The sequence below is a fragment of the Armigeres subalbatus genome, chromosome 3 (assembly GCF_024139115.2).
Source record: "Armigeres subalbatus isolate Guangzhou_Male chromosome 3, GZ_Asu_2, whole genome shotgun sequence".
Lineage (NCBI taxonomy): Eukaryota > Metazoa > Arthropoda > Insecta > Diptera > Culicidae > Armigeres > Armigeres subalbatus.
Genome location: NC_085141.1, coordinates 367,225,027 through 367,248,854, shown reverse-complemented (window position 1 = coordinate 367,248,854; position 23,828 = coordinate 367,225,027). Strand labels below are relative to the sequence as shown.

Below are 23,828 nucleotides of genomic sequence, written 5' to 3'. Positions count from 1 at the left end.
AAGTCCATTTTTCCGTGACCCGGAAACATTAGGATAGGATTCTCCGTCGAATGAAACTTGTTGTGAGGAAATCGGTGAACGACTAGTACCTAGAACTTAGTTTTCGTTCAAGTTGCTTTTTAGCGGTTTGAAAGATTAATAGGCAGGATTTTTCCTTCGAATGCAACTAATTTCTACTAACTCGGTTAAGGATAAGGGCCCAAAAACGAGTACCTAATAGGTATTTTGGTTTTGTGGAGTGAAAAAAAATTAGATAAGAAACTATGGGACAAGGTAACCAGTTGAATACATCTTGTTATGGGCTATTTGTGCGAGGAGCAGTGCCTGAAAATGTGTGACATTTTGTTGCACATTCACGTACATATGCAAATAAATACAAATAGCCCTCGTCTCCAAGCCTACTATAAAAAGTTTGATATTTGGAGCGGTAATAGCTACTCCCCCCATTTACTATTTAGTGGCAAAACAAAAACCTTTCGAGTCCAACAAGTTTAGCGGACTACTTTGATAGTCCATACAGCAGCTGTCATTCAGCAGGAGCCAGTTGCTCAGTCACTTAGTCAGTTGGGTGAAATGGTTTTGTTGTCGTTACTTCTCCTCCTCGCACTGTCCGGCTTTGTGGAATCTTTAGACATCGGCGGAGGACACGACTTCATTGAGTCGACCTTCGCGTATTATAAGAAATCAAAAATTTCAGCAACTGCACCTTGCATGCTTCCCTTGGATGTAATATGCGAGCGTCGTGCTAAATACTGCGCCGCTTTCCATGTTGGGAAACACTTTTACGCTACGTCTGCCCACTGCTTGGTGGGGGACGATGGGTAAGATCACACTGAAATTGTAACCTGTCAATCAATTTAATTCCTTTCTTTGTATGTATTCGCACAGTTACATCGACAAACCGGACGAGCTGGAAATCGTCGGCGTGGGAAAAGTGAACGTTACCATTGCTTTGCACCACAATTTCGCCAACATGACGGGACCGGGTGTGGCATGGATCCACTACAAACGCACAAATGAGGTTCCTACGGTGCGAGTCGCAGAAAATGAACCCATAGTAAGTAACACAGCACTAACTATTACGTGATGCAATTGCTTCGACATAAAAATTTCCAGGATTGCAAAACCTTCAAATTGGAAGTATACAACGCCACTGCTCCGGGAATGCACGCCGGAATTCGGTGGACCAATGTGCCACAAATGCCGCGGGCTTTCAATATCGTACAGAGCAGCACGGGAAAGCAGTACAACCCTACTATCCCGTATGCAGTGTTCAGCTTCAACCAGACCAGCGAATATCACGTTATCCTCTGCACGGCAAAAGAATCGGGAGGTGCTTTCGAGAATCATTATATGCATATCGGTACAATCGGGGACAATCTAGTGACCATCGATTGCCATCTGGCGAAGTGTGGGTGAGTAGAATGAGATGCAATAAGCTTTGTATTGAATGGAAAACTGTTCCAAATCTTTGCGAGTTTGGTTCTAGTAGCATCGACGGTTTTAATGCAATCATGAAATACGGAAGCTCGGTTTTTCTCTAAATATAAAAATTGATAGAAAAAGATCCAACGTTTTTATATAAACATACCGTCATTGATTAAATTATGTGTGCTGGACACAAATTAACGAAACACATGAAAAAACACTTACTTTGCTGCATTTGACATCAGAGAGCAGCCCAATAATTGTCCATTAAAACAGATGAAATTGTCCTTAAAAAATGAAAAATGCTCCTTAAAAAAACTTATCATTTTTCCTTAAACTATAGAACAAATTACCTTGAAATATATAAAATGCTCCGTAAACATTTGAAAAGCGTACCGTAGAAACAAAAAAAATGTACCGTAGACAATTGAAAATGCTCCCTAAAAACAAAGATTTGCTATGTTATTAATGATAATTGCGCAGTATAATGATATAAGAATTATGGTAAAATAGTTCAAAACGTAACTTAGAATTGGCTATCATAAATTGGAATCTTATCCACCATTGTATAGCCCCTGGAGTTTAAAGCTGATTGTTTCGATGGTAACCCTATTTAACGGAAAAAGTAAGAAAAATGCTCCTTAAAATGTATAAAACTTGACTTGTGCAAATGCTCCTTAAACTAAAACAAGTGCTCCTTAAACTGAAGAAATGCTCCTTAAACCAATAAAAATGTGCTTTAACTTGAGGAAATGCTCCTTAGACTAGAAAAGTGCTTTTTATCCAAACAAAACTAATAAAAAATGAACTTGTCATAAGACGAGTTAGTGAAATCCCATTTAATTCCACCACTTAATTATACCTTGACAGATACGTATTTCGACCTCAACAGTAAGGCCGTTATCTGTGTCTCGTACTTGACTCGACTAAGTCATACAATTAAGTGGTGGAATTAAATGGGATTTCACTAACTCGTCTTATGACAAGTTCATTTTTCATTAGTTTTGTTTGGATAAAAAGCACTTTTCTAGTCTAAGGAGCATTTCCTCAAGTTAAAGCACATTTTTATTGGTTTAAGGAGCATTTCTTCACTTTAAGGAGCACTTGTTTTAGTTTAAGGAGCATTTGCACAAGTCAAGGATCATTTTCAAGGATGTTATCGATCATTTAGTAATCTGCCTTCGATCATTTAGTAGTTTTCCAATAACTCATTCCAGAGGCTAAATTTCAAAATGTGTTGTATGGTGGAGTTCTAGTACAAAGGTTTATCTACAACTCTGCCTAACAGTTCGTTGTTTAAATTTCACTAATAACGGAGCTATAGCGCTAGTAGCAGTAACTTTGACTAAATGATTGCATATTTTGTTATCATTTAGTATAAGTATAGCAACTAGCACCGTAACTTCTTTAGCAGTGGAATTCGAACATTGACCTGTTAAGGAGAGTTGTAGAAAAACCTTCGCACTAAAAGTCCACAATACAACACATTTTGAAATTTAGCCTCTGGAATAAGTTATTGACAAACTACTAAATGATCGAACGCAGATTATTAAATGATCGATAACATCCTTGAGCATTTTATACATTTTAAGGAGCATTTTTCTTACTTTTTGAAGCATTTTTCTGTTAAATAGGGTTACCATCGAAACAATCAGCTTTAAACTCCAGGGGCTATACAATGGTGGATAAGATTCCAATTTATGATAGCCAATTTTAAGTTACGTTTTGAACTATTTTACAATAATTCTCATATCATTATACGGCGCAATTATCATTAATAACATAGCAAATCTTTGTTTTTTTTAAGGAGCATTTTCAATTGTCTACGGTACACTTTTTTTCGTTTCTACGGTACGTTTTTCAAATGTTTACGGAGCATGTTATATTTTTCAAGGTAATTTGTTCTATAGTTTAAGGAAAAATGTTTTTTTAAGGAGCATTTTTCAATTGTTTAAGGATAATCATGATTGTTTCATGATGTATTTACCATTTTGCCATCTAAGTACATCGTTGTCCAAAATTACCTGAAATATAAAAAACACATATTTATTTCATAACCAAATGCTATCGCCGCGGTTGGAATTACAGTCAAACCTCCATGAGTCAATGCTCTATGACTCGATATCGACTCATGGAAGCACATTAAGACATATTTTCTGGGTTACTGTGATGGTCCCTTCAAACAGCTTCCCAAGGACTTTAAATTCCATATCTCGATATTTCCATGAGTCGATGGTCCCTTCGATATCGACTCATGGAGGTTTGACTGTATTTAAATGGCATGTTTTACTTTTCGATGTGCCTTGGAAACATAAGTCTTGGTAAAAGTTTACGAGCTAGGAGTTGTTTGGAGTCCATCTAACTAAACCTAATTTTCCGAAAAAAACATCAGCTGATAAGAATACTTTATTTTTTATTTATTTAGTTTACATCTAAACAGATGCCAATGAATCAACAAATTGAACCCCCAATATACGGTTCAAAACCACATCGATTCATACTCGGTTGTGTCCCAAGCTCGCCAAATCGATTTGTACTTAGTCCGCTCACCTCGCCCACTGCGCTCCTTTTCGTACCTGCCAGGTCGGAAGCGAAGACTACCTTTGCCGGATTGCTCTTGCAACATGCCCTGCCCATCGTACCCTTCCAGCTTTAGCTACCATTTGGATACTGGGTTCGCTGTGGAGTTGGGCGAGCTCCTGATTCATCCTTCCCTGCAAGACACCGTTCTCTTGCAAACCTCCAAAGATGATCCTCAGTAGGCGTCTTTCGAATACCCCGAGTGCTTGCAATTGCTTCTCGAGCACATGGTCCAAGGTTCATTTTCATTGAGGACTGCCCGCCTTATGGGCGTTTTGTACATGAGGCATTTAGTGCGGGTGTGGATCTTTTGTTGACCGCAGTTTCATCTGGATCCTATAGTCTTCCGCAGAGGATGCGCCCTCGTATTTCACGACTAACATTGTTATCAGCCGTTAGCAAGAATTCAAGGTAGACGAATTCTTCGACCTCCTTAAAGGTATTCCCCTCCATCGTTACACTGCTTTCCAAGCAGGCCCTTTCGCGCCCTATTTCGATCAACAGCATGTACTTTGTTTTCGAAGCATTTATCACTAGTCCCATTTCTGTTGCCTCCCGTTTAGGCAGGGTTCAGTTTTGCTACATTTTCAAATGTCCGATCAACAATGCCCTTGTCATGCCCTTGCGCAAATTGACTGCATCTAATGAAAATTCAGGTACGCGAAGTATCAATGGTACGCTTTACGCAGCATCTGATGTGCCGAGCGTAAAAGCAACAGGTAAATTTTCAGCTCCTTATTTTTTTTACAAAAAGTAGATAATCTCAAGTGAGGAAGTAAAACGTTTATTTTATTTTATTTTTATTTACTTTTATTTTTCTATTCTAGAATTTATTCATTCAGCAAATCGTTTGTAACCAAATTAAAATGGCTATATCTCTGTGGTTTTTAACTGATTTTTTTCAGGTTTTTACCAATCTCTTAATCTGGTTTTTAACCAATCTGAAAATAACGAAATATTGTGTCTATGGGTGTTGACGTTTTCTAAAGCTGTGAGAGTAAATCAACGGATTTAGAAAACTGCTTTTTTAGTGACACACTCATATTTCATAACTGAAAATGATGGAAATAATAAAATAACACAATAAATATAAACACCTGGGACAAGGGAACACATTTGAACTTCGCTATTATCTAAAATCTAAAATCCAATGGCGTAAATAAGGGGGGGGGGGGGGGGCCTGGCCCCCTCCAGACCTACTTGTGGCCCCCCCAGAAAATTTTGAAAAGTAATTCCAACTTAGTCAGTTTTTATTTCATTTACATATTTCCTACATATTTCTTAATTTTGATTATGAATTCTATAAACATATTTTTTGTTGCGTTATTACATCTATGACCATTTGTTCAGCAAAGCATCGAAATATTTAAGTTGGACCCTCGGGAACATTTTCTAGATTTTTAAGTTCAATCAAAGGTAATTGCCTATTTCCGGGGATTAAACCACCCGACTTGGACGTTAATTTACAATGTTATGAAAACTCATATGTGAATATGTACTTTATGTGGAAGATATTGATTTGGAAAATGTATTGGAGGTAACCACATTCCCTTCGATGGGACTCGAACCCATGACCCTACAGTACGCTAGACTGGTGCTTTAACCAACTAAGCTACGAAGGACCTTCGTCGGCCTTCGCAACCTAGCGGCTACTGAACGAGCTCGAGATTCCCAAATTGGACGCATAGTCAAATCACTCGCAATCCATTTATCAAGCCAATACTTTCACATGTGTATTGTACACGTCCACATTAGAGGAGCGTGAGTATTTAGAATGTCTGGCGGCTATACACATTCTTCATCAGCAACGGTACTGATCAAGTGAGGTTGTGTACTGGCAAATAGCAATAGCAAAATCTTCGAGTTAATCGCAAGGTATGCCGCAAAAACAGTTGATCAAATTCCTATGGAGCTTTTTGCTCTCGCTATATAATTCTGGCACAGAAAGATATAAAATTATAAAACTTACGAATCTTTGTTCCAATGAAAGAAAAATCAAAAACGCATTCCATTGAAAGTATTAGGACAAAACTTAGGCAACCTTCGCACTCACAACAGAGATTGCATTATGCTTACTGGAGTCACTCCTCTAAAGCACCGCTACTGGGAACTCTCACTTCGAATACTGATCAAATGTGGAACAAGTAACACACTTGTGTTAGAAAACTTCGATAATATGCTTGAGCTGGTTCATCAGTCAAGATTTCTGAGAGTTTATCTCAACTACATATCGTCAGATCTTTGTCTTCCATGATAACCCACCAAGAGTTCACTTCACCAACGACAGTTCCTCCATTGAATACGATCTGTCCATGAAACATGCTATTCAAGGAATACCAGATCATCTTCGACAAATATCTATTCCCTCACTTTTTTCTGAAAAATATGAACATGTCAATTGCAACAACAGATATTTCACTGATGGCTCTCGTATTAACGGATCCACTGGCTTCGGTGTTTTCAATGTAACTTCAACCACCTTCCGAAAACTTCAGGAACCGTGTTCGGTTTATGTTGCTGAGCTGGCAGCAATTAACTTCGCTTTGGGGATAATTTCCAATCAGCCCGTAGACCATTATTTCATCTTCTCGGATAGTCTTAGTTCTATCGAGGCACTCCGGTCGATGAAACCTGTTAAGCGCGCATCTTACTTTCTTACAAACATAAGAGAGCAGATGCGTTATTTGGTCGAAAGATCATTCAAGATTACCTTTGAATGGATCTCATCCCATTGCCTAATCTATGGCAATGAGTAGGCGGACTCGCTAGCAAAGGTGGGCGCACAGGAAGGTGAAATTTTTGAAAGACAAATCTCGAACAACGAGTTTTTCCAACTAGTCCGTCAGAGTACTCTTCAAAACTGGCAGTTGAATTGGTCACACAATGAACTTGGACGGTGGCTATTTTCAATAATTCCTAAAGTTTCTGCGCGAGCGTGGTTCAGAGGTGAGGACTTAAGCCGAGGCTTCATTCGCACGATGTCGAGACTTATGTCCAATCACTATTCACTAAACGCACATCTCTATAGAATTAACCTGGTCGATAGCAATCTTTGTAGGTGTGGAGCCGGTTACGATGACATCGATCACGTAGTTTGGTATTGCACGGAAAATGGCGCCTCAAGAGAGCAACTATTGGATACCCTTGTGGCCCGAGGTAAACAACCCTTCCGGGAACTAAGAGATGTTTTGGGAGATCGCGATGTGGTGTATTTGCAGGCCATCTATGCCTTTCTTTGCTCGTCTGACATCAAAGTTTAATACTTCAATTTTTTCTTTCTCAGTTTTTCTTGTCTCTGTCTCATTGTTCCGTGTACCATGAAGCTCTGGCCATCCGGAAGATGCTCCCTGAAGAACCAAAACCCGAGCACGACGCTACACCAAACCAGACATGGCGTCAAATACCCGGATGAGCAGCTGAAATACCTCAAACCTAAATCCCAACCCCGTCCATCACCAAATTACGCAATCTAACCTTGAGTCGCCACGAGTATCTTGGTCTTTGTCCCTTTCCCTTACTAACTGTTGATAATAAGATGATATCGATTGTAAATATCATTAAGAGTCTCGGCTCCGTTCAGTGTTATACACGCCTGAGCCTGTCAAATAAATACAATAGATAAAAAAAAACAGGGATTGCATTAAAGAAATATTTTTATAATCCTCAAAAGATCTTGTTCCATTTAATTTTTTGGCGATTTCATAAGGATCATCGGAAAACTCTTTTTCTTTCTAACTCTGCTTTAGTTAGAATTAGGGTAATTCGCCAAATGTTGAACGGCTAATTTCTTCGCCTATTGTTGAACGCACGTGCATTTCTTATGGGCGTTCAACAATAGGCAAGAATTTTAGTCGTTCAACATTTGGCGGTTTCCCCTAGTTTTTTAGGATAAACAAAAATTAGATTTAGAAACCAGTTCGTATCAGAAAACATTTCTTTTACAGCACAATTCAGATCGATTTGGTTGCTTCTCAAGTCTCTTTGATTTTTGTAGAGAAATCTCTCACCTATTCAGAAAACCATAATAAAGCCTCTTCCTAACGTCAGTAACTACAAAACCCTATGTTATTCTGGAATTTGATTTATGACTCATAATTTTATGACTCATGGAATTTATGACTCATAAAAAACACTTTAGGATTCCAAATTTGTGTTCATCGGTACATAACTATTTCAGCACATAGCATACATTTTGGAATTGCATGAATACTTATATTGATTATGACAAAATTTCGTGGAATTTATTCCACATCTAAAGAGTTTCAAAAATTTCAAGTTTCAAAAAAATCGAGATCTTTATGCATTAAGTAATCATGGAAATGCTTGAAAACTTTCAGAAATATACTCATATCGAATTTCATTTATAGATAATTCGAAGAAGATTCTTGAATCTTAGATTACACACTTATCCACATTTAGTAACAAGGAAAAGACAAGTTGACACAGACACAGCGTTTTGAAGCAATCATAGCATAATTAGAAATCAGTTGTATTATTTGCGATTTTTTGCCTTTCTCGTATACTAAGTATACGTAAAGGCTATAATTTCACTCCAAAACCAAACTTTTGATAGAAGGCTCGGAGACCCATAGTGTTATATACCAATCGACTCAGCTCGACGAATTGAGGTGATGTCTGTTTGTGTGTATGTATGTATGTGTGTGTGTGTGTATGTGTGGGGGGGGTCCCATTGTTTGCTATTGAAAATTGGCCTGATCGGACATTGCATTTCGGAATTATTGAAAAATCATTGTTTTTTCCCAAGGGTCCCCCCTTGGAAAAAAATTTAAAATTGAAAAAAAAGTTTTTCAAGAATGGTGGGAATGCATAGTAATTAATGCAAAAACATGCAAAATGATAGAAAATATGCGATCTATCCCCCTAAAGTGCTTTTTTGACCTTTTCTATGGGATTTTTTCAGTACATTTTACGATGCACGAGAAAGGCATCATCGCCGCTAGGTGGATTAATCTGGGTTTTTTATGTTAGTTCTAGGACGAATGAGCGATAAACTTAGTCAAACAATTTCTATTGCAATCCATGCGCACCGTGCTTTAAATCGCCTTTGAAAATTACATCCCACCAGCTGGTGCCATGGCCCCCCTAGACCGAGACTCTAGTTACGCCTATGAAAATCACCTTATAAGAAAGGGTGTATAAAACTATAAAAAATATGTAAAAACATGTTGTCTTAAGCTTGTAAGCTTGTAAAATTAAATGCAAAATATACAGGAAACATGCATGCTAATAAATATAATAAAATAATATATAATAAACTATAATGTTCTAGGATCTCCGAATTATTCTGGAATTTGAGTTAAATGGTCTACCGAATTAATCCCGTCTCCCATAATGTTCCAGGTCACGATATTTACCTGATCATTGCTTCTCAAATCCAGGCATCTGAGATGTTGTAAAAACTCCAAATTGTCCTGGACTTCTTACGACTTCATGTCCCCAGCCGCAACCCAATCATGTTCCTAAAATATATCAAGACAAAATTCTCAAAACGACTTATCTGCTTTTGTAAACAAAGATTCAAACGACGATTTGACGAATCTGATAGCTCTCCCATAAAGAAAAAAAAAACTCTCCCACGCAAACCAACACCATCAATAGGTAAGTGAAGGTTTCCGCTACCTGTTGATGGTGTTGTTTGCGTGGGAGAGCTATCAGATTCGTCGAATCGTTGTTTGAATCTTTGTTTACAAAAGCAGATAAGTCGTTTTGAAAATTTTGTCTTGATATGTCTTCCACTTGCGTCTTAAATCCAGGCATATGAGATTGAACTAACATTGATCATTGTCACTAGGTCAAGATGGACAAAAATTGAAAATGATTCAATCGTTGGGGTTCGCCTTAGTGTGGCACATATCATAAATAACTGCCCACCATACGGCTCTTGCCAACCCCAGGCTTAGCCAACCAATCAATATACACCATTTGATTCATAACTTTTGAGCGGAAAGTCCGATCGTGATTATTTTCAAGAGTGATCTACTAGGGCAGCGGCTCTCAACCTTTTAGATGAGTGGTACTCCTTGAGGCTATGTCATTGAGGATAGGGTCATTTGGCCGAAAGCCATTTGGCCGAATGCCACTAGACCGAAAGTTGTTTGATAATTAGGAAAGCTTTGATCACCGCGTGACTTTATCAAAATTAATTTATTGGCTTTTTCGGTGACACTTATAATACTCAAAGCGAAAGGAAGTAGATGAAAGTAATGATACCGCAAGCGAGCGGCAAGTATGAAATTATTAGAAACTGAAGATTAGTTGGGGGCCATATAAGAGAACAAGCATTGTTGAAATCGCTGTTATGCTGCTTAACGTCCACCCAGGAACAGCTTGGATAGTAACTTGGTGATAACTGTACCAAGACAGGCAACAATGTTTGTTCTCTCATATGGCCCTCTGCTAATCTTCAGTTTCTATTCATTTCACACTTGCCGCTCGCTTGCGGTGTCAATCGAATCTGTATCTTCATTACTTTCATCTACTTCCTTTCGCTTTGAGTAGTATAATTATCACCGAAAAAAGCCAATAAATTAATTTCGATGAAAGTTGTTTGGCCGAATATACCATTTGGCTGAACAGACCATTAGGCCGAAAGTTATTTGGCCCAAAGGTTCATTTGGCCGAACGGGTCGTTTGACCAAAAAGGTCATTTGGCCAAAAGAGTAATTCGGCCGCAAAGGTGATAGGGTCGTTTGGCCGAAAGAGTCATTTGGCCCAAAGGGTCGTTTGGCGGAAAGGGTCGTTAGGCCGAAAGGATCGTTTCTGTTTGAGAAACTAGTAGTAAGAAGAGAGACATTTCAATTCTTATTCCTCATTTTCACTTCTCACTGAAAAAAATGAGGAGCACGAAGTGAGTAGTGAGACGTCTCACTTCTCACTCCTCATTTATAATTTATCAAATGACCTATTCGGCCAAATGTCCTATTCGGCCAAATGAACCATTCAGCCAAATGTCCTATTCGGCCAAATGTCCTGTTAGCGCCAGGAGCTCAAGTCGGGGATGCTGGTTTGGCTAGGGCAAATCGAAACGGAAGCTTTCTTCATCTTAGAGACACTACAATAAAACATTCTTGCTTTTCACGGTTTATTATCGATATTCTACTTGTACACTTGAACTCTTGGACTAACTGTTGCTGTTGTTTAGCCACATGATATGTGGCGGCTGAGTTTTAACTACTCTCAAAGACTGACTATTTCTAACTGTCACTTTGGACTTTTATACGCTTCCTATTCAATAATGTTGCAGATTACATTATGTGTTCGTATTCATATATTTTTAGTTGAACGCAATTTCTATTGTCTTGATCACTACTATTCTTATGTTTTTACAAAGAAACGCTAACTAATGATAAGTATAGATGTACAGCGATCACTCGTACACTAATAAAACAGAATTGGATTCAAAGTAGAATTGTATCAATAGGGGTGCCCAAATCAACTGTTACAAAACTATTCGAGATAAATATTCACCAATAAAGGCATTAACATGCCCTTTTCGAGCAAATGACCCTTTCGGCCAAATGACCCTTTCGGAAAATGACCATTTCGGCCAATGATCCTTTCGGCCAAACGACCCTTTCAGCCAAAATACCCTTTCAGCCAAATGACCCTTTCGGCCAAATTACTCGTTCGGCCTAATGACTTTCGGCCAGATGGGTTTCGGCCTAATGGTTTGTTCGGTCTAGTGGCATTCGGCCAAATGCTCTCAACTTCAAGAGTTTTTTTTTTCGTTTCGACAGAACTGTTGAAGTTCCAAAATTTATTGTCGATCGTTTTTGGTGATTTTTCCAAGAAAGGAATAAAATTAAAAAAACAAAAGCAAGTTTAAACAATGGGATACGACTAATCTTTTGGAATCCTCAGAAATCGTTTGAGACACAAAAATAAAATTTCCAGAATCAATTGGCAATTGGTTTTCGTTGCTGAAAATTTGGTTTTATTGCCAAGCTTCGATGTTATGTATGAGATAATCTAAACAATGTCATATGATCTGAGCACAGGATATTATCTTTGCTTGTGCTAAAAAAAATTATAATGAATCGAATAGCACGTTCCAAATCCAGGTTCACGTTGGGATGGCGCTACAACAAAAGTTGTAAAAAAATGTTTCTTCATCACGAACATTGAACTTCTTTTTTACTGAGTGGATAGTTCAATAGGATAAATATCTCATGATTTCATCATTTTTTTTTGCTCTGAAGATCAAATGATGGAATGGTTTGTAATGCGTAGGAAAATCCGAAAATTTTGAAAATTTGATAATTTTTGAAAAAAAGCTCTGTCCAGTTAGAATTCGAAATCATTTATTGTATTGCAGCAGCACGGAAAATGATCGCTACAAGAATCATTTTACAGCGGTATGTCTACCTAGGCGCCCACTTTCTGTGGTATAAATTTCATGGTGTTTCGTGCAGCGCATAGCATAGCATAGTTACAGTGTACTTCGTAGATTGGACACTAGTGATACTCATGTTTTTCTTTTGAAATCCTTATTCAGATTGCTATCAGAAATCAAAGTGGGTGTGGTCCTTGATTTCAATCTAGGATAAAAATCACAAAAGCATGAGGATTACTACTCCTGGCCACGCCCATCTTCACCGTAACTTGGGAGGGAAAGGAAGTGTTGGTGTAGTACTTACTTAATGAGAGGCCCCCGACTCAGCGGCACCCTCATAAGTATCGACGGTGGAACCTACGTCAAAATGGATTTAGGACAGCTTTCTGGCCAAAAATTCTGCATGGCGACGGCACGAGGAATTGTTCCTGCGGGATTAAATTTGCTTTTATGGACAAATTGGCCAAAAACTGATTGTTTGGCTAGGGATATGCAGCTGCAGGGCAAAGACCAAAGTGTTCGTGACGAATAAGACGATGGACTCTAAGCTGCACAGGGAAAAAACCGTCTCAAAAACCGCGTACTAAGTTTCATGAAAGCCGATGAAGGTTCCGTGAAGTTTTGGCCAGATTTGGCGAGTTGCCACTACAGCCAGGAAAACATCCAGTTGTACCGCGATAATAACGCAGATTTCAACAATAAAAATATAATCCACCCAACTGACCGCAGTTCAGGCCCATCGAGACATTTTGGGCAATAATGAAGCGGAAGCTTAAGAAAAGTGGATAAACAGCTGGTGACGCGACTCAGATGACCAAAACGTGGAACAAATGTGCCAAGAAAACTTCCGGAGGTGTGCAGCGTTTGATGAGAGGAATAAAGAAGAAAGTGCGAATTCTTCTTCATTGGCATTACATCCCCCACTGGGACATTGTCGCTTCGGATCTTAGTGTTCACTAAGCACTTATTAACTGCGAGGTTTCTACGCCAAGTTACCATTTCTGCATTCGTATATCATGAGGCTAACACGATGATACATTTATGCCCAGGGAAGTCGAGACAATTTCCAATCCGAAAATTGTCTAGACCGGCACCGGGAATCGAACCCAGCCACCCTCAGCATGGTCTTGCTTTATAGCCGCGCGTCTTACCGCACGGCTAAGGAGGGCCCCAAAGTGCGAATTGTCACTAGAAAACTAGAAATGATTTGCATTTATATTGTTTCCTTGAAGTACAGAAAATTACATTTGTTCTGATGTATCAAACTTATTTGTACGTAAATCCGTTACCTAGATACAGATATTTTATTATTCCGGATTCTAAATGAATATAGCTTTAATTTATCTTATCGTTCTCATAGGCTTTAAAATTACAACACCAAATATTAAAATAAATCGACAACCAATGGCCAAATGTACTGTGTTAAGTTTCCAAATTACTTTAAATAAAGTTTAACCAACGCATTACAAACCAAAGTGTCCGTTTCTCAGTATGTCAGTATGGGTTCGATCCCTTGCTTCAACATCTGTCCACTTACTTATGGAACCTGTACACCTCCGGTGGTGCAAAGGGCCGACTTGAAAGATCTCCATCCTGAGCGTTGCCCGGCTATCGCTTTAATCTGTTGCCAGGTTAGATTTCGGCCGACTTATTTTATTTCTTTATTGAGGTTTCGCTGTCTGTTTAGTCCATCAGTCTGGCTTGACTTATTCATCCAGTCAAAAAATAGCGGTACGGATTTCGATTTCATACTTCAACATCTGTCCACAGTTGTTGATTTATTTTGCATCAGGAAGTCAATATCAATATTCTAACAAACTTTTCGTGATTCTAATATGTGAGAATCAGGCCCAAAGAATCAGGTGAAGCGAAGCCGAGTCCTCTCTGGAGTGGCCTCAGCCATCTCCAGCTCCTAGGGAATGTGATATGGTCGGTGGAGAGAAGAACAAGCTCTACCTTAACTCTAATTTATTAATTCTAATTACGTGCTATATATACATTGTCAGGTAACTATCGAGAGGTAAATATTCATAATTATTTACCCGTCGATGAGCTGCCTGGTTTTCATTGTCCTGATCTACCTTGACGGGTAGATGCTTTGAGACAATGTAGTGGTAGATCACCACACAGGCATCTATGCAACTCTACTAACGACGAATGATTTATTTGCTTCCGATTTTTGTACTTTGTAGTCACTACTATATTAACCCGTATATGCCCAGGACGAACTTTTCGTTTTGAAAATCATTTATCTCGGAGGTTTTTTATTCAGAGTTTTCCCTCTTTTATTCAGAGGGGCCCTCCTTAGCCGTGCGGTAAGACGCGCGGCTACAAAGCAAGACCATGCTGAGGGTGGCTGGGTTCGATTCCCGGTGCCGGTCTAGGCAGTTTTCGGATTGGAAATTGTCTCGACTTCCCTGGGCATAAAAGTATCATCGTGTTAGCCGCATGATATACGAATGCAAAAATGGTAACCTGGCTAAGAAACCTCGCAGTTAATAACTGTGGAAGTGCTTAATGAACACTAAGCTGCGTGGCGGCTCTGTCCCAGTGTGGGGATGTAATGCCAATAAGAAGAAGATTCAGAGTTTTCACTAGAATCAAGCGGAATAGTTATACAGTCGCCTCTCCACATCTCGATATTGAAGGGACCATCGAGGTATGGAGACTTCAAGGAATGAAAGGAAAATAGAAGTGGGTACTAGATCAGAAAGAGTTCATTGCTTTGAAAAACGACAACAAAAAAAAAACTCATTTCCTGTTGTTGATGTGTTTGTTATTATCCAAAGATGGTCTAGTAGCCTAAAAATCTGACCATATCGACATAAGGAGAGTAAATCCTGAACAAAACATTATCAGAACCCATCGAGATAGAGAGATATCGAGATAGGGAGTTTATCGAGATGTAGAAAGTCCAAATGTATGTAGATGGAAGGGACTGAGGAAACCATCGACATAGGGAGAGATATCGAGATATAGAACATCGAGATGTGGAGAGTTCACTGTACTTCCATATACGTGCAAACCCTCCCTGAACCTACCGCAATCCAACATGTCCATATAAGTCCCTAGAGCCCCTATGAATGCTTCACCAGTCAAAAAAGTCCAACGCAGATATTCTAGAGTCTCCAAAATATCCGGAAGATTAGTTCAATTGTTCTACTAGGTCAACTACGCCTGACATCGAACCGACAGCAGCCCAGCGTGTCCATATTAGTCCATAAAACCCTTGTGAATGCCCCAATACTCAAATAAGTCCAAGGCAGATATTCTAGGGCCTCCAAATTGTCCGGAAGTTGAGTTCAATTGATCTACCAGGTCAACTTCGTCTGGCATCAAACCGATAGCAACCCAGCGTGTCCATAAAAGTCCTTAGAACCCTTGTGAATGCTTCACTATTCAAATAAGTCCAATGCAGATGTTCTAGGGTCTCCAAATTGTCCCTTAGTTAAGTTCAACAGGTCTACCACGTCAACTACGCCTAATATCATACCGATAGCAACCCAGCGTTTCCATGTATATGCCTAGAGCCCATGTGAATACTTCACCATTCAAATAAGTCCAATGCAGATGTTCTAGGGTCTCCAAATTGTCCGGAAGTTGAGTTCAATTGGTCTACCAGGTCAACTACGCCTGGTATCAAACCGATAGCAACCCAGCGTATCCATATAAGTCCCTAGAGCTCATGTGAATGCATTCAAATAAGTCCAACGCAGGTGTTCTAGGGTCTTCCAGTTGTCCGGGAGTTGAATTCATTTGATCTACTTGGTCAACTACGCCTGGCATCAAACTGATAGTCATGCTATCAGTTTGGTACCAGACGTAGTTGACCTGGTAGACCAATTAAACTCAGCTCTCGAACAATTTAGCGACCCTAGAACACCTACGTTGGACTTATTTGGATGGTAAAGCATTTACAAGAGCTCTAAGGACTGCATTCACAAGAACTCTAAGGACTGCAATAATCAGTTCAACTACGTCTAGCATCGAACCGATAGCAACCAAGCATATCCATATAAGTCCCTAGAGTTCTTGTGAATGCTTAACTACTCAAATAAGTTCAACGCAGATGCTCTAAAGTCTCCAAATTATCCGGGAGTTGAGTTCAATTGGTTAGGAAATTGTCTAGACTTCCCTGCCCAGGTAACCAATAAGCATTAAAGTAAGCACTATGGCAGCATTCTACAATATACATTATTTCAAAAACCTGGCTGCTCCAAATAAGCATTATCAAAGTAACCATGAGATGCATAGTCCTATAATATCATTTTGAATGCCCAATGCTGTTTTTCGTGAAGTGCAATGAAACAGCTATATTAGTGCAACATTAAAGCCTGTAGTGATCATACGTTGAACGTTTTCTAATATAGAACCAAATAGCGAGGACTATTTTTTCAATGAACTTACAGTTGAGGACAGAAATCAGAACGAGCACAATCTTTTTTGCATTCCGACCACTGACAGGAGTACTTTTCGTTAACCTATCCTTTTCACTAATCACATAGTTTGTCTACATTTTATTATTCCATTGCACTATGTTCGATGAATGCTTTGAAGCGGCACTAAAGTAGCTGTTTCATTGCACCACCTTCATACGTTTGTGATGATTGCATTTTGAGATGAGTTAGATTGAGTTTCAATGTTCCTGTAGGTACGTAATCTTTATGTTGGGCGAACTTATTCCCACTACTATCTCTCTTATGGTTTCGCGAGAAATTAATGTTTGCATTCGTAAAGCCAATGGCAATAACAGCGTCGGGTGGCATGAGCGTGAGCTCGAATCCCGCTCGAAGAAAGTGAAAAATGTTGTCCTATTTAAAAATGAAAATAAAATAACGATACACCCGATTCTGTTTTTACACGGATTTTTTTTACTCGGCCGTGTAAAAAAATCCCACGCAATATTTTTTTAAAATTGCTCCATTTTGCATGATTCGTCGAGAAATCATAAAAACTTTTTTTACACGGATTTTCAAATTTTGAACTGAAAACTTTTTTTACACGGAACGCATCCCCCGTGTAAAAAAGAATCGGGTGTATATGTAATATGAAAAAACAAAATACAAATAGAACCAGAAAAAAAGCCATTGAAAAAACCTTTTTTTTCTTCTTGTTTGTTTTTAAAATCAACCATTTATTCGACATTTTGGATGCTGACTAAATGCTACTCAGCAAAAGTTTCCCTTTATCGATAAAATAGAATAGAGCACTTAAGAAGCCATATATTGGGCCAAAACCTGCATTAAAATAGCATTAAAGACGACTATAGGACTTGTTGGCTTTTAATACTTTGCCATAAAGGCGCATATAATGCCACTTAAATGCTTTATTGAATGCTTACTAATTACCTGGGAGAGCATAAAAGTATCATCGTGTTATGCTCATGATATACGAATGCAGAAATGGTAACTTGGCTTAGAAACCTCGCAGTTAATAGTTGTGGAAGTGCTTAATGAACACTAAACAGCGAGGCGGCAATTTGTATTTAATTTTGCATATGACAACCATAGCTAAATTGAAGAAAATAGAGGTCCAACGATGCGCAACTTCTGGATCTATGAAGCAACAAACGAGTACGATATACAAATCACCAACGATGCGTACACCCCCGAGTGAGAGAACCTCCTGGTTGATCGCAAAATTTCCCGGAGTTGTGATTAACTATATTCAGAACTACTACGGAATGGCAAGTGGTACGTCTAGGTGTAAACGAGGAAGCCCTGAAACGGTTGTTCGGAAGCCAAGTCTAGAACAAACCTCAGCCATGTTTCTTCCAGTAATTTCAATATGAGCCCAACCATTGCAGCATCCCAAAATACGCCCAAAATGAATTTGTCGATGATAAATTGGATGGAGCTCCACTGTTGGACTGGATTCGGTGAGTTTGTTCGGAAATAAATAAGAGCGAACATAAGTGTAAATTGCAGTACTAGTTTCGTAAACGATTTTTCTAGAGTTTTGAATTTTTGTAGACCAAATTTGATTTGCAAAATCCATATCTTTATCCATTTGTGAAATCCATATAAATAGTGTAGATCTTACTTGTTCTACACATTCTGCTTAATTGAACATGCACAAACATTATTATAATTTAGACTAAATTTTGTTTTTTTTCGTTTTCGTCTCTTTATTTTTTTATTTATTGTTGTATCCATCTGACATCATTGTCTCAATGTATTATACTTATTTAAATTATAATTGAATTGTATTCCGCAGTGACCCCTAACTAAATGTTATGCCTAAATCTTCTGCATACATCTGATTTTCTCCACATAAGATTCCATATGACATTGATTGTCAATCAAAATCAATCAAAAATATCCAAATGTAATTGACAAACACAAGTAGCTTAACATCGAATTACTCGCATTAAGCCTTGCTCTTCATAACAGTCATACTTGAGCAGTTGTGTAGTAGCCCATTTATGCTCTCGGATTTCCATATAAGTGCATTATCTGCATCTAATATTCAATTTTCCGGTAAATGTCAGCCTTGAATATTACTTTCTTTCACTCAGTTTGTACATTAGTATGTACGCATGTTCGCGGTGATGTGACATTCATGATGCACTATGTGTCTAGTTACATGTTTGAATCTCGCTCATTACAAAAACATATACAGATATCAATATTTCCCTAACAATTTCAATTAGAAACAAAAAGGGGGAAGGGATTTAAATATTTAACTTTCTTTCTCGTTTCAGAGAGCGATCAATGGCGCTTAAACCTAGGCTTATTAGCCAGGGCAAGTTTAATAGCTTCGCCCCATCCCAGCAAAATCATCAATGGAGTGACATAAATTTCTTAGCATGGTCATTCCCAACGTGTATTCAATCTTATCATATCATTTGCTTATGATGATACTCCAAAACTATATTCCCTTCCAACCATCCAACTCCTTGATATCTATGAGGGCGTCGGTGTGTCTCTGGCCTCTCTTTAAGTAGATGTCATATCATCATTTCCTTCCCTCTCCTCGTAACGGAGCAGATGGGCGTGGCCAGCAATGGTAGCTTCCATGCTTTATCATTTTGGACCTTCAATTGGGTTGCTATTAATTCCCAAATAGTAATCCATAAGCAGTTGGGGTAAGAAAGATAAAGAATATACATGACAGCTATCAGTATGCAATCTACGAAATACTCCGTTACAACGCAACGCAACGCAACGCAACTAAACAGCGAGGCGGCAATGTTCCAGTGGGGGATGTAATGCCAATGAAGAGAGACGGGGGGCGTTTTGGGGCCTCTTCCCCTAATGGTCAACAGTGAATCAAAAACACCGGAAAAGGGACAATGTGTGCAAATAAGAATTGGCTTTAAGAATGCTAACATTATTTTTTCGCGAAACCAAAAATGTGGGAGGATCAAAGTATATTCTTGCACAATGTTATGGTGTGGTAAAAACTGTAATGTATGTACAGTTCCAATTTTTCGAGTCGATTTTTACGCTTACCCCTTATTTCCAGTTCCCTCAGTGTAACTTATTTATAAAAAAATCCAAAATAACTCATAACAAGTACGAATAAGAGAATTTATTTATTTTTTTCTATTTCAATAGGTACGTTGCTCCGGAGAATATGATAATCCTATCTACAACCACAACGACGACCACAGCTCCAACGACGACCAGCACTTCAACGACGACCAGTACTTCAACGACGACCACAACTCCAACTATTACAACTGGTGTTCCATTTGTTACCCGGAAAACTACGACGATGAAAACAACATCCAAACCCAAGTACAACTGGGGTACCTTACCTACTCAGTCATACGCAAATTATCGCCACTTGGAAAATCCCCCATGGGCTGCTTGGTCCCCCGGATACAGCACACCACAGGTTAAACCAATTGGAGCAAGTGTCGCCAGTACCGAAACGTGGTCTCCAGAAGTCGACGATGAGGAGCACGAACTCGATGATTCGGAAGAAGAGAATGATTCGGAGAAAGAGGATGATTTGGAAGAAGAAGATGATTCGGAAGAAGAGGATGACTCGGAAGATGAGGATGACTCGGAAGAAGATGAGGCCAGAGGAGGTCTCCCGGATGCTGAGATGGATGATATTCCCTGGGAGTGGTCCCCAGATAATAGCGCTGTGAAGTTTGATGAAAAGATCACTGACAACAAAGATCGTTCAGTTATGCCGACCGAAAATCACCCGATTGTTACGACTGGATATACGCCGATTATAATGCCTGTCGCCAGTACTGAAACGCACGTGGAATCAACAAAGTTTGTCCAAAATAATACTGTAGAAAAGTCTAAGCAAAACGAAGGTCCAGTGTCGAAAAATAGTTCAAAGGCTACGACCGTCGTAACTGTTTTATTGGAAAAAAGAAGAAAACAGATAGAAAAAACTCAAATTGATCAAAAAAATAATTCAAATACTAAAAATAATTCATTTCCATCAGATATTATTGCTCGGGTATTGCCCACCCCACTTGAAAGACGAAACAAAAATATCAACAAGGGTAAAAGATGTAAAACACACAGATGTAATTGCCAATTACGCCAAAATCAGTGTTCTGTTGCCCATTGTGATAGCTGCACGCCTGCGGGTAATCATCGATTTGACAGCAGTATCAAGGACTCTTCAAGATCATATTACCTAGATGAAGAAGATCGACAATCTCTTGCAGCTGTCCTCAAACTATCGTCTGATGAAAGCAATCAAGTTATGCATCAGGTCCCAGACTCAATTGAGAACACTATTCCACGTGAACGACATGGTACGGAAACTAGTCGAAGCCTAAATGGAAAAAATCGGAAACAGAATTTCAAGACGTCAACCACGAAGAGCAAACCCGAACATAACTCATTTTCCCGAACAAATACTTTCGATGAGCAAACTGAGCAAAATCCAACATTTTCGTACGGAGCAAGTATCGTTGACATGCAATCGGCAATCATTCACACAATTTTGAGCATTTTGCTTGCCTTTTTGTTATCATATTGATTGATTTAATTATACATTAAAAATGCAGTGAGTATTGTATTCATTATTTAAACAATTGCATGTGATATTCCTTCTTTCCATACAAATCACGTTCCCCATGACCCAGTCAGCCAACAGCAGCATAGAATAAAATCTATATTTAGAGTATGCGATGGACGTGGCTATTTTTTTCAAAACGAAATACTAAAAAAAAGTTGATGAGAACCTTTTCGGAAAGTTCAATTCAAAGATTACAGGATAAAACTATAGTTATACGACAATAAAAAGCAGTTCAGCTCTCCTACTGTTCCAACTCATTGTTGTTCGATACGGCATCCTTAGGTTCCTCAATTCTAAATCCCGCATCACATACCCCCGGTATCTATCACAGTCGGTACATCCCAAGTAAATGATCAGCGTCATAAACGGATGAATGGATGGAGCGGTTTCGTATCTGTCGTTCGTAACCCCCTCCCCCAGCAGCACAACAGCTCCATCCACGTATCCCTCTCAATGACTATATCGTTGCATATTTCATTGGCCTGGTCAGGTCTCGTGGCGGCGCTGGCGTTGGTCGACTGGTGGCAATCCGACCTAATCATGACGGACCGGCACGCGATGTAAATTTCGCAACAGCTACACAGCACCCTTCCCGCCTCGGATTCAGCCTGATTCGAGCCCCTCCACTACGCTATCGCCGTGTGTTTGTGTATCACGTGCGAGTTAATTTAGTTCAGCTGATGCCTGGCATTACTGGCTGCCGTGTCTAACCGCACCGAACGAAGGATTGTGTTAGGCTTGGGATGACGATGATGATGATGGTCGTAGTCGGTTGGAAGATGAGGTCTCGAGAACCCATTACCCGTCCTTCCCAGCTTTTCTGCAGCCGCCGAGGAATGGAGGTTAGTCGAGTTTTGGAGCGCAACATTCACATGTATTCATTTTAGGTGGAATAATAATAGACTCTCGGATGTTGGGTGGAAGGTGGCAGACTAACCGTGATCTACTGGCCCATCGTTGGTTGATTGGTCGGTGGGACGTGGGATCGGTTGCAATCTGCTGGGAACGTGGGAGAGTGTTTAATGTGTGTGAATTCGTGTCCTTGGGCTTTGTCATCACGGGATTGGGACGGCTTATGGGAGTCATTCCGCGATGGCAGAGTAACGAAAATATTTTGGTGCCACTCAGCTGACAAAACACGGCGAGCTATAATAAGTTTGGGATACGTGGAGAGTATTGTGTATCACATTATAATGCGCGATGGCACTGCAACTAATATGAACATGCAATGCTTTGAAACGATTATGAGACAAAATATCGAGGCCCGTAGAATTGAATTGGTACTGTATTATGGGGGCAAAATATATAATCACTTTAAAACGATTTTGATTAACATAGGAAAAAAAGAGGAAATATTCTCGGAAACGTTGGATAGTACACGCAATGTTCGTCGCATCTACAAAAAATTACTTGGAAGCAGAGGCGCATTCACGGTCCAACTTGTGGGTAGTACATGCATGGGGAGCACATCAGTGAAAAGTTTATATTTTCCTCGACTTTTGACGTCAAGTATGAAACGATGCAGGATTGATTTCAGTGATGACTGAAACAGCATAAAAATGATAGAAATACAAATTCTAAATATAATAAAATTTGTTTTGAAAAGATATAAAATCTCGTTTTACTGAGAGTTTCGGTAAATCAGTGTAAACAAAAGAATACCGAAAAAAACAGTAATAAAATTTACCGACTAACTCGGTTGTTTTTGACATTCGAACGGTTAACAACTACCGAGTTTTCAGACTTCAAAAATTACCGAGTTAAGTCAGCTTGTCTTGTCTTGTCTTAGGCTCTTGTCTTAGACTTTTAGCACATGCACACTGCACAGTGCACAGCCCGTATTAAAAAGCATCCTCCAAATGTCGGTTGTATTACCGAGCATTTTATTGTCAGCATTAAGATTTGCAGCATATCATAAGTATGACACAAAAATTAAAACGGTCAGGCCCACCGTGCAGGCTTGAAATTGGGAGATAATTCAAGATGCATCGGCAATCAGATTATTCAGTTTTGAATAACATGATCAACGTAGAGTTTTTGAATTCTAGAAAGGAAAAAATTACCGAGTTAAGTCAGCTGTTCAAAAACTCAGTAAAATTTTACCGACCTAATTAATATAAACTAACTGTGTCGGCAAAATACGTTCGACATTGTGGAATTCAGCTATACGATTTTCAATCCAAGACTTTCGACAAACGACTCTTTCCATCAGCATAAAGCCATTCGTTCGAATGTCACTTAGCCGAGAAACACGTTAAACGAAAGTCATCCAACCGAATTCAATATGACTTCAAAGGTTATTAGGTCGAAAACGAATTGGCCGAAAATGACAGTTGGCTGAAAGCGGCATATGACCGAGCTGGTAATTTGGCCGAAAAAGTCGATTTTGCTAACATATCATTTCCCAGTCAACACAAGATCGTATATGACGTTGCATAGGATGCTGAAGTGGAGACGATATAGGTACTTA

At 39.2% G+C, this 23,828-nt stretch overlaps 2 protein-coding genes across 2 annotated transcripts in view; one reads left to right on the top strand and one right to left on the bottom strand.

The window, feature by feature from the left end:
- LOC134226360 (beta-1-syntrophin) overlaps positions 1 to 23,828 on the bottom strand; it is a 728,606-nt gene that overhangs the window by 548,034 nt on the left and 156,744 nt on the right. The gene's annotated exons all lie outside the window — the stretch shown is intronic.
- LOC134223518 (serine-rich adhesin for platelets-like) lies at positions 540 to 21,367 on the top strand. Its single transcript, XM_062702689.1, has 4 exons — positions 540 to 821; positions 889 to 1,057; positions 1,117 to 1,415; positions 19,921 to 21,367. The coding sequence occupies exons 1-4, from the start codon at positions 574 to 576 to the stop codon at positions 21,317 to 21,319; spliced, it is 2,115 nt and encodes a 704-aa protein (XP_062558673.1). The 5' UTR covers positions 540 to 573; the 3' UTR covers positions 21,320 to 21,367.